General features: G+C 51.9%; 4 protein-coding genes across 4 annotated transcripts in view; 2 read left to right on the forward strand and 2 right to left on the reverse strand.

The window, feature by feature from the left end:
* The window catches only part of GUITHDRAFT_162125 (hypothetical protein), a gene marked incomplete at both ends in the record, with an annotated part of 4,580 nt that extends 2,596 nt beyond the window's left edge, over positions 1 to 1,984 (forward strand). Inside the window, 7 exons of the mRNA XM_005836195.1 lie at positions 325 to 405; positions 688 to 732; positions 881 to 919; positions 1,063 to 1,122; positions 1,310 to 1,345; positions 1,534 to 1,647; positions 1,880 to 1,984. Coding sequence (XP_005836252.1) covers positions 325 to 405; positions 688 to 732; positions 881 to 919; positions 1,063 to 1,122; positions 1,310 to 1,345; positions 1,534 to 1,647; positions 1,880 to 1,984 — 480 coding nt within the window. The remainder of the gene's footprint in view (positions 1 to 324; positions 406 to 687; positions 733 to 880; positions 920 to 1,062; positions 1,123 to 1,309; positions 1,346 to 1,533; positions 1,648 to 1,879) is intronic.
* Positions 1,985 to 2,284: 300 nt separating this feature from the next.
* On the reverse strand, positions 2,285 to 3,185 carry GUITHDRAFT_104802 (hypothetical protein; the record flags this gene model as incomplete). The annotated part of the gene is made up of 6 exons (XM_005836196.1): positions 2,285 to 2,459; positions 2,508 to 2,592; positions 2,821 to 2,877; positions 2,932 to 2,947; positions 2,994 to 3,041; positions 3,090 to 3,185. 6 exons carry the CDS (start codon positions 3,183 to 3,185, stop codon positions 2,285 to 2,287), a joined length of 477 nt encoding a protein of 158 aa, XP_005836253.1.
* A 2,453-nt stretch (positions 3,186 to 5,638) lies between these two features.
* Positions 5,639 to 7,705, forward strand: GUITHDRAFT_104804 (hypothetical protein; the record flags this gene model as incomplete). Its single annotated transcript, XM_005836197.1, has 10 exons — positions 5,639 to 5,704; positions 5,750 to 5,803; positions 5,913 to 5,974; positions 6,021 to 6,099; positions 6,276 to 6,559; positions 6,610 to 6,683; positions 6,731 to 6,861; positions 7,135 to 7,266; positions 7,533 to 7,583; positions 7,634 to 7,705. The coding sequence occupies 10 exons, from the start codon at positions 5,639 to 5,641 to the stop codon at positions 7,703 to 7,705; spliced, it is 1,005 nt and encodes a 334-aa protein (XP_005836254.1).
* A 444-nt stretch (positions 7,706 to 8,149) lies between these two features.
* GUITHDRAFT_135973 (hypothetical protein) lies at positions 8,150 to 9,864 on the reverse strand (the record flags this gene model as incomplete). The annotated part of the gene is made up of 6 exons (XM_005836198.1): positions 8,150 to 8,215; positions 8,446 to 8,544; positions 8,698 to 8,988; positions 9,101 to 9,178; positions 9,343 to 9,591; positions 9,772 to 9,864. The coding sequence occupies 6 exons, from the start codon at positions 9,862 to 9,864 to the stop codon at positions 8,150 to 8,152; spliced, it is 876 nt and encodes a 291-aa protein (XP_005836255.1).
* Between the last annotated feature and the right edge of the window lie 302 nt (positions 9,865 to 10,166).

Genomic DNA, 10,166 nt, shown 5'->3' on the forward strand with positions numbered 1-10,166 from the left:
AACCCCCAAAAAAAAAAAAAAAAAAAAGTTTGGGACTATAACTTAAAATCTGGGTACTGGATTAAAGACAATGCCCCCCCCCCCCCCCTTCCCTTTTCTCCTGCTCCTGCTCCTGCTCCGCCCTCCCCGTCCCTGCCCTTCCTCCTCCTCCTCTCCCCCCCCTCGTCCATTCTGTCAAACACCGATGCTATCACCATCTCGTTTGCTTCTCGCTTCTCGCCTTTCCTCCTCTGCCTCTCACTGCTGCTGCTGCTGCTGCTGCTGCTGCTGCTGCTGCTGCTGTTGCAGCTGCACTCTTCGCCCGTCCTAACCCCGTGACCTCAGATTTTGAACATCCCCAACGTGGACGCAACTTTCGCAACAGCTCCTGAGTTCTGGAATGTTCTCCTCCGAGGAATCGTCAAGGTACCTGCTGCTGCTGCTGCTGCTGCCGGTGCCGGTGCTGGTGCTGGTGCTGCTGCTGCTGCTGCCGCTGCTGCTGCTGCTGCTGCTGCCGCTGCTGCTGCTGCTGCCGCTGCCGCTGCCGCTGCCGCTGCCGCTGCCGCTGCTGCTGCTGCTGCTGCTGCCGGTGCTGCTGCTGCTGCTGCTGCCGGTGCCGGTGCTGGTGCTGGCGCTAGAGCTCCTAATCTGCATGCCCCCTTGCAGCTGCATGGCTCGATCAACATTTCCTCCTCTCACTTGCCGCAGGTCATCCCGAGGAAGCTTCTCTCGGATCGTAGCTTTGCATCCAAGGTGAAGTTGCAACAGTTCTCTGCTTCTCCTTCACCTGTCGTCGATTTTCTCTTCTCTTCTCTTCTCTTCTCATCTCATCTGTTCTGTTCTGTTCTGTTCTTTCATCCTCATTTCTCTTCTTGGCTTACTTTCTGTTTTTCCTGCTCAGTTTGCCGCAATTTCGTTGCCAATCAACAGACTCGTCGACGTAATATTCCCGCTGCTGCTGCTGCTGCTGCTGCTGCTGCTGTTGCTGATTTCACACTCCCTGCCTTCTCCCTCCTTCTCATCGCCTTCCTTGTTCTTTCCAACCCTTTGCTCCTTCCTTTTCGCTAGTTCACTTCCTCTCAGGCTATTGTGGGCAGCTCAGCAGCCATCAGGATCGACGTAGAGGACAAGAATCAGCAGACGGTCATGACCCTTCCCCTTCCGTGCCTTTTTTCACTCCCTCCTCCTGTGTCTCTTCTATCCTCCCCCCCCCCTCATCTTCTTCCTTTCCTCTCCTCCCTCCATTCCCCTTCCTCCTCCTCTTCCCATTTTCTCTGTCCCCCTTGCTACATCCCCCCCCCCTTTCTCCTCCTCCTCACCATTGCTTCAGCTCTCTTCTATTTGGTATGGCAGGTATCTCAACCAGGCAAGTCTTCCCTTCTTCTCCACTCTTCTCCTTCTCTTCTCCCTCCCTCTCACTCCTCCTCCATCCTACTAGACACCTCCCGGATCTCCTCTTCCTGCTCGACCTCCTTACCATCAACTTCGCTCCTCATCCTGCTCGTGCTCCTGCTCCTCCTCTTCCACCTACATTCTCCTCCTCATGATCAGCAGGCCGTCGGTGTTGCCACCGCCGCCATGGCCATGGAGCTGCTGGAGCTTCAGGGCCTGCCGGCAGGAGTTTTCTACCCTGAGGAGCTCGAGATGATCGCGCCTGGTCGAGAAGAGGTGCCTCCCCCTCCCCCTCCCCCTTCCTGCTCCTCCTCCCCCTTTCCGTTTTCCTCCCTCCTGCTCCTCCTCCCCCTTTCCGTTTTCCTCCTGTTCCCTTCCTGCTCCGTCCTCTGCCCTCCCCATCCTCTTTCCATTTCTTCCCCCTCCCTCCCCAGACTCTTTGCCCCCTCCTCCGCGTTTCTCGTTCTTCTCCTCCTCCCAGTCCCCTCTCGTCCTCTTTCTCTCGCAGCAAGCTGAGGGGTATCAGGTGTTTCTTGCTCGGGCGAGTAAGGACGGCAAGACCAACAGGGAGAGGGCGGCGGACGCAGCAGCGGCGACGATGGAAGGACGATGATCATGGAGGCTGTGAGAGGAAAAGGGTGAGAAGAAGAACAAGGACGGGAGACTGGAGAGACAATGAGAGGAGGGGAGAAGTGAGAGCAGGAAGGAAAGCAAAAGAAGGAGATTGAGAGACAAGTACAACAACGTTGCAAACATAAAAAGACAGGCGATGAGGACCATGACATGGCAGGGAGACCTTGGACTTGTTTTGTTCTTGTGCCACCTTCACGGCTGACTCCATCTTCTTGCATTCTTTGAGGAGAGTGAGAAAACAGCCTCAGAAAATTTCCATTCCATATCTCCCCCAGCCCTCCTACATCTCTACCCGTCCCCGTTTCCTCCCTCTCCCCCTCTCTTCCCCCCTCCGTCCCTCGTCCTCGTCCTCGTCCTCGTCCTCGTCCTCGTCCTCGTCCTCGTCCTCGTCCTCACCTCTCCGAAGAAGGTCGATCAAGGATTCTGCATCCTTCCATCGCTTCTCTGCGACGTTTCTGCTTCCTCCATCACTACCAACAGCACCACTCATCATCCTCGTCGACCTGAGTCTTGTCTGAACCTCCAGATCTTGTTCCAGCTGTCTCGATCGCATCAGGGACGATGCGAGCGCTGCCTCTGCTTCACTAGCTGTCGAAGGTGTCAAAGTGAGGAAGAGAAGGATTCGATGACTTGAACTTCTCTCCTGTTTTTCCTCTCTGCTTTCCATAACTTTCACCATCTACCGTATCTTTCTTTCTTTCCACAACTTGCTTTCTTCAGGTATACTTCTTCTCTCTGCTGTTCTGTTCTGTTCTGTTCTGTTCTGTTCTGTTCTGTTCTGTTCTGTTCTGTTCTGCCCTCGTCTCGCATTCCAACCTGGGTCTTTCTCTCGAGATGTGGCAGCTGACAAGCTCGGCGTGACATCCTGTTGAGCTGCATCGAACAATGTTTCATCAAGTGACCAGCAAAAGCTATAACATCTGCAACCTCGCTTTCCTTCGGACTGACAAACAACGGTCAGTTCTCATGACACGAGAGATTTCACCTACCTTTGAAGTTTCACTTTGAGCTTTTGACCTCTCGGCATCTGACAGCTCCTGAAATTTTCATCAGTTCCTCTCCTTGTCTAATCTCACGGAAAGTACCGTCTGAGCTTTCTCTGATCTGACTTTGTCTTTGACAGCATTCTTGTCGTCGTTCTCGCTCATCAGCTCTTTTCGCTCTCCAGCTTCACAATACATCACGCCAAGTAGCAACGGGAAGACACAAATCACATTGATCGTCTGTTGAAGTAGACGTTTCTTGCACACTCTTCTTCTGATTGACTCTCAATGCCATGTGAATACAATATGACTCACTCACCTCATCAACCTTCCCTTTATGCTCATATTCTTTCATCGCGCTCTGCAAAGAATGAACCAATCAGAATATCGACCAATCAATCGCCATCATCATACTCGTCGTCATGGTTATCATCGTCACCACCACCACCACCATCGTCGTCGTCATCATCATTACGATCACCATCAACATCACCATCATCATCATCATCACCATCGTCATCATCGTCATCATCGTCATCATCACGATCGTCATCGTCAACGTCATCCCACCTCCAGCCGAAGAACTTTCCGTCGAAGATTCGCCTCACTCTGAAGTAAGGGTTTTTCTCACCAACCACGTCTTGAGGTTCATCACAATCTCAAGTTGTCACCTCCATGTATTGATTGCGAGCTTTCGTCATATTTGCCAGCTTGTCAAACCAAGATTGTCAATCCAAATCGCTTCAGGCGCTGCTGACGTCATACCTCCTCCTTCAAGCTCTCTTTAGTGACAGTGAGGAACGAATTCTCCCCTTCCAGTCTCTCTGTGAGATGAATGTGAGCGTGCAAGAGTCAGCGTTATGATGTAGCAATACTGATGAGAAGGTCTTTTTGACTGAGCTCGAACAATCGCTGCTTGTTCGAATCTTCCAGCGCCATTTGCAGCCTGACAACTCGCAAATCACTCCGCGCAGTGCTAGTCACACATCGTACGCATCGGAAGCGCTCTCGAGCTTGACGAGCCGATCTTTTGCAAAGGAGTAGAAGGATCAAGACATGATGGAGCTTCAAGAAACATCTGCACCTTCTAGCAGATTGCAATAGTTCAGGTAAACGTCAGAAGCTTGCTCCTCCATCTGACTGCACAAATGTTCACATGTCCTGTCAGCCCTCAAGACAGAACAACCTCGCATGCACTCGTTCAAGATCGCGATAAGCTCGAAACGCAATATCTTGCAGCTGCGAAAGGATCTTGGAAGGAATGTTCGACCGCCCGTCTCCTCTTGGTGCTTGCTGCTGTACATGAGCAACCGCAAGAAGCAGAGTCAACCACCTTCTCGGCCTCCTCCTCCTCTCGTCTTGCAGGCTGTGAAGACAAGGAAGGTCCCTGATACGGCAGCATCACGTCTCCGCTGCTTCCTCCTCCTCCTCCTCCTCCTCCTCCTCAACCTTATCTTTCAGATGCTTCAGCTCCATCTCCAGGAACTTGACTTGTTGTCGAAGTTCTCGCATGTACCTGACAGACCAGATCCTCAGATCTCTGATCATCTCCTCTTTCTTTCACTCACTCCTTCTCCACCATGCTGACCGCTGTCTGGGTCGGACACTTCTCAAACCGGACCGCGTCTCCCACCATGCTTTCCATCGACTTCCGAATCTCTTGCTTCATGGGCAAGCTGCTGCGGGAGGCTCATGCGATCTGAACCCTCCTCCCATCGTCTTTCTTGCAGTCTTGTCAGGAGGCATCGTCCCGCTTCTTGGAGGAACAACAGCTGCCATTTCTCGCTGCAAAACATCGATATCACTGAGAATTCCGCTGAATGTTCAACCCTCATCAAGGATTTACACCCTTCATCCTATCATCCGTCTTGGTCTCCTGACTGGTTCGAATTCTTACAAGCACCAAATGTCGTCTGCTTTGATTCCTCTAGTTTGCGTTCAAGCAGCTTAAAACAACTTGTGTTTGTTCCACTAATTCGTAACTGTCCTCCATGGATTTGGTCTTCGCTTGTGCAGATTCTAGTCTCCATCCACTTCATGACTCCTCCTCATTCTTGTTGACACACGAGACACAACTCTGACTTTTCCTCCTCCTCATTCTGCTCCTTCTCCTCCTCCTCCTCCTCTCCTTCGTCCTACCCTTCCCTCCCACACTGCATGGGCCGACATATTGTCCGGCCGGAAAATCTTATTGCTCAATTTAAGAGACAAACATTAAGTTAATGCTATTATATGAAATTAACATTAATATTACCCATAATAAGCTTAAAATAACGAAAATTAACACTGATAATAAAATATTAATATTATTTTCACGAATTTTCGCGTTGAAATTGCCCAACCAATCCAAGAATGGCGGCCGCGACCGAAACTGGAGCAGAGGAACAGCGAAGACGATGAAGACGATGAAGACGATGAAGACGATGAAGACAATGGCTATGAATCGAAAGAGGACAAGAGCTGGCATGACTAACATGTTGATCTTGTTGATACTTGGGAGTGTGAGCAAAATAGCATGTTGGTCGGTGATTGTGGACTCCTCGGGTTTCCTTCCTTCTAGCCGCCTGTCTATCAGGACGAGAACGCAAGTCGATCATGCCGCATGCTCTCTTGCTCCTCGACGAGTCTCTCTCTCTCTCCCTAGAGTCTGCATGAATGTCGAGCAAGAGCCGTCGCCAGCGTCACATGTGCTGGGCACTCCGAGGGAAGGAGACTCGGTAGTCTGAAGAGGGAGGAGGAAGATGGGCTGACGGCAAGAGCAGAGCTCTCCTCTTCGTGCTAGGGCTCTTGACGAAGCTTTGAGAAGGCTGGGGGAGGTGAGGAGGAGAGAGGACTCGAAGATGGAGAGTGGGAAGAAGAGGACAGGGATATAGAAAGATTGAGAGCTCCGGCTGGAGATGAGATGAGAGGATGATATGATCGCAGAACCCTGAAGATATTCTGTCCGACATGTTTCAGGGAACTCCAGCAAAACGAGCATACATGAGGTTTGCTGTCGTCAGCTGCTCGAGAGTTTTGACACATCAGCATCAGTTATGTGAATCCGAGGGCAAACAGGACGCCCAACAATGTTGAGACCATGGAGGAGAGCGCAGCCCGGACGGCAAAGCAGGTGAATTAAGATGATGATGCTGTGACAATGATGATGATGATGATGATGATGATGATGATGATGATGATGATGATGATGATGATGATGATCATGGTGGTGATGGTGATGGTGGTGGTGATGGTGATGGTGGTGGTGGTGGTGGCGAGGGCAACGGGTTGAAGGATCGTTGCTTGCAGGTTTCGTTTCTCATGCGTGAGCACCGAGCGACACTCGCAGACTATTTGAGGAACGTCGACGCTGCTAGACAAGAGCAGGAAAGCTTGGGATTAGAACCACATCCCATCACACTGGTCGGTCTAAGTGAAACACTGCTGACAGTAAAAGTAGTGGTGGTTGTGGTGGTGGTGGTGGTGATGATGATGATGGAGATGATGATGATGATGATGATGATGATGATGATGATGATGATGGATATGATTACGATGATGATGATAATAACAATGATGATAGCGATGAAGAGGTCTACATGGAGGATGATTGTGACAAAGATTCTGATGATGATCATTCCAGGTTCTTGACAACGTCAGATCAGTTTACAACGTGGGAAGCATTTTCGGACAGGCGAGACCGCACGAGTGAAAGAGGTCTTCAGTGTCTCCTTGATTGTGTTTGTGTTTTCTCATCTCATCAGCTGCCGATCAACAGGTTGTGACTTGCGGGTTTACTCCCCATCCTCCGCATGAGAAGCTGTCCAAGACAGCTCTCTCTGCCATTGAGTTCGTTCCTTCCCGTCACTTTGAAACTACTGCAGAAGCTATCAGGGTAGAAGTTGATGAAATGATTGTTATTTCGATGGTGGGGGAAGAGAGAGGAGATGCTGCTGCTGCTGCTGCTGCTGATGATGATGATGATGATGATGATGATGATGATGATGATGATGATGATGACGACGACGACGACGATGATGATGATGATGATGGATGATGATGATGATGACGACGACGATGATGATAATGATGATGGATGTTGATGATGATGACAACGACGATGATGATAATGATGATGGATGTTGATGATGACGACGATTATTCGCAGGTGTTGAAGAGTGAGGGGGTTCACATCATCGGGATGGAGACAACTTCTCGCAGCAAGAGCTATGTTCGTCTCTCGTATCCTCAACCTTGCGCTCTCGTCCTCGGCAACGAGCTCACAGGGATCTGCACTCAGGTGATGAGATTTCAGATGAAGATTTCAAAATTGTTCAGTTGAAGATTTGAAAGTGCTGATTGAAGATCTGAAAGTGCAAATGAAATTCTGACTGTGATTGCACTTGTTGAGACGATACGATCAAAGTCTGAAAATATCAGTGCCCATTTTGTTCAGGATGACTTGTCTTGTCTTCGTGATTGTGAACTTTTACCATCTTGTTGCAAGTTGTTGCAAGTGTGTTCCACCAATATCATCTTTAACATGTTTATGTGATTGTCTTGCAGGTAATGCAGGATTGCGACGAGCTTGTTGAAATCCCAACCTTCGGCGTGAAGGTACGAACAACTTTCAACTCTCATCTCCTTTTGCTCACTTGACGCACAAGAACTCGCTCAACGTTGCGTCAGCCTGTCCAGTCGTTGTGTTCGAGGTGCTCCGACAGTGGGGAAAGATGTGAAGGACAAGCAAGAGGAGGAAGAAGAGGAGGGGCAGAGTAAGAGAGGAGGAGCAGGATGAGGACGAGGAGCGACGAAGGAAGGAAGGAGGAAGAGGAGGAGCAGGCAGAAGGAACGAATGGGGGTCAGCAGGGAGGCGGGGAAGAGAAGTGAAGGAGGAGGAGGATCTCGTTGGTTGTAACATGTGCTTTTATGTCTCATCGTAACGTCGTTGCCGCCAACTTGTCATGTCTCGATGTCAACAAAGACTTGAGCCTCTTGAGCGCAGCCTGCAGGCCTGTAAGAGGAGGAAAGACGAGTCGGTGAGGAAGGGAGGGAGAGGAGGGGAGAGAAGAGGAGAGAAGAGGAGGGAGGGAGGGAGCAGAGCAGAGCAGAGCAGAGCAGAGCAGAGCAGAGCAGAGGAGGTTGAAGGAGGGAGGGAGGGAGGGAGGGAGGGAGGGGGAGGTTTAACGTGCCTCTCTTCCATCCTTTGCAAGATGCATGATGGTCTGTCGCTGCTTCTCAACCGTATCCTGCGGTGACGTCAGCAGAGAGGTTGGGGGGGCGAGGGAGGAGGAGGGAGGGAGGAGAACAGGAGGGAAGGAGGAGAGGAGGGGGGAGGAGAAGAGGAGGGAAGGAGGGAGGAGGAGAGGAGGGAGGGAGGAGGAGAGGAGGGAAGGAGAGCGGAGGGAGGAGGAGAGGAGGGAGGGAGGACAGAACAAGAGAGGAGGTGGAGGAGGGGCATGGGAGTAAGGTCCGTTACCTCCTTCATGGACTTCTCCTTCCAGAAGTCTACGAGCGGAGAGATGATGTCCGAGTGGGCGGAGAGGGAGGGGGAGGAGTCGACTGAAGCCTCGAGTGCCTTAAGGTTTTCATGGCAACGTTGACACCCTCGACGATAGCCGCGCGGAGAGACTGAAACAGTGTCATGCAGAGTCATCCCTCGTCCTCCATCATTCGCTCCCCTTACCCTGCCTCTCCTCCACAGCCTTTTGCTCTCTCCCTCCCCTCTTACCTTCATCATCTTCTTCATCGCTGCATGCGTCGCTCCCACCCGCTCGCTCTTCTTCCCGCCTGTCGCGTTCAACTTCGCCACCCACCAGCTCAGGCTCAGCTCGGCCCAGAGGAAGGGTCGCATCCCCCAGAACGCAAGGCCCTCCACCACCAACCCCACCACCATCCCCAGCTGAGTCGAGTTGGAGCTCCTGGTGGCCTCCTCCTCCAAGGAGCTCATGGTCCTGGAGCAGAGAAGCTCTAGAGTCTCCCCCAGCTTGACAAGCTGATCGTTCGCTGCCTCCTCCAGCGCCTGTACACCTCTCACTTCCTCTTCCTCCTCCTCCTCCTCCTCCTCCTCCTCCTCCTCCCCTTCCTCCTCCTCCTCCTCCCCTTCCTCGCTCTCCTGCAGCTCCTCCTCTCACCTCATCCTTCTCCATACTCGAGAAGCACGCGGCAAGGTGCAGGTGGAGCCTCGCGAGCTGAGTGCAGAAGTTCCATCCCTGAAGGACAGACAGCTTGAGGGAAAGGGAAAGCAGAAGCGGGAGGAGGAAAAAGGAGAGGAGAGGAAGAAGGACGGGAGAAGGGGAGGACAGGAGGAGGAAAGGACTAGAGGAGGAGAGGAGGAGGAGGAGGAGGAGGAGGAGGAGGAGGAGATGATTTCTACCGCGATGCAAGCTGGCGTCTCGCCGACGACTCCCTCGCACAGGAAGGAATCGACGTCTTGCAGTCTCTTCTCGTTTGACAAGCTCAACTTCTCCAGCTCTACCCCAGCTGCAGTCACGCCCTCCCTCCAGCCCAGCTGACACATGCTCTCCTCGATGGAGGTGAGGAGAGAGTCGAGAGGAGGAGCGACGGAGGGAGCGGCCTCGAGGATGTGGGCGAGCAGGTACGGCATGCAGGAGGCGACGTAGACCTGATGAACCCCAGGGTCAGACGCAGTGAAGACGCAAGAAGTCAAGGAGGTGGAGGAAGGGAAGTGAAGGGGAGGGGAGGGAGGGAGCAGCGAGGGGAAGGAGGAGAAACATTGGAAGGGCAGGAGGGAGAGAGGAGGGCAGCGAGTGGTGAGGGGGGCGGCAAGGAGGGTGCGAATGACCTGCTGTCTCAGTCTGTTGAGACCTCCTTCGCTCCTCTGCTGCAGACTTGAAGACGTCTTCTTGAGGTCGTTCCATGTGACTTCAACCTGCATTACCTTGTCAGGATGATGATGATGATGATGATGATGATGATGATGATGATGATGATGATGATGATGATGATGATGATGATGATGATGATGATGATGATGATGATGATGATGATGATGAAGATGAATGATGAATGATGATGATGATGATGGTGATGGTGATGGTGATGGTGATGAGGATGAGAGGTTTCAGCCAGATCGACCATGAATGTTGCCGACAAATCATTATGATCAATCTCAAGTATCTTGTCAACGTTGTTGTCGTCCTCCACTTCCTCCACCTTCTTCCTTCTACCTCCCCCCCC

Source organism: Guillardia theta (assembly GCF_000315625.1).
Source record: "Guillardia theta CCMP2712 unplaced genomic scaffold GUITHscaffold_18, whole genome shotgun sequence".
NCBI lineage: Eukaryota > Cryptophyceae > Pyrenomonadales > Geminigeraceae > Guillardia > Guillardia theta.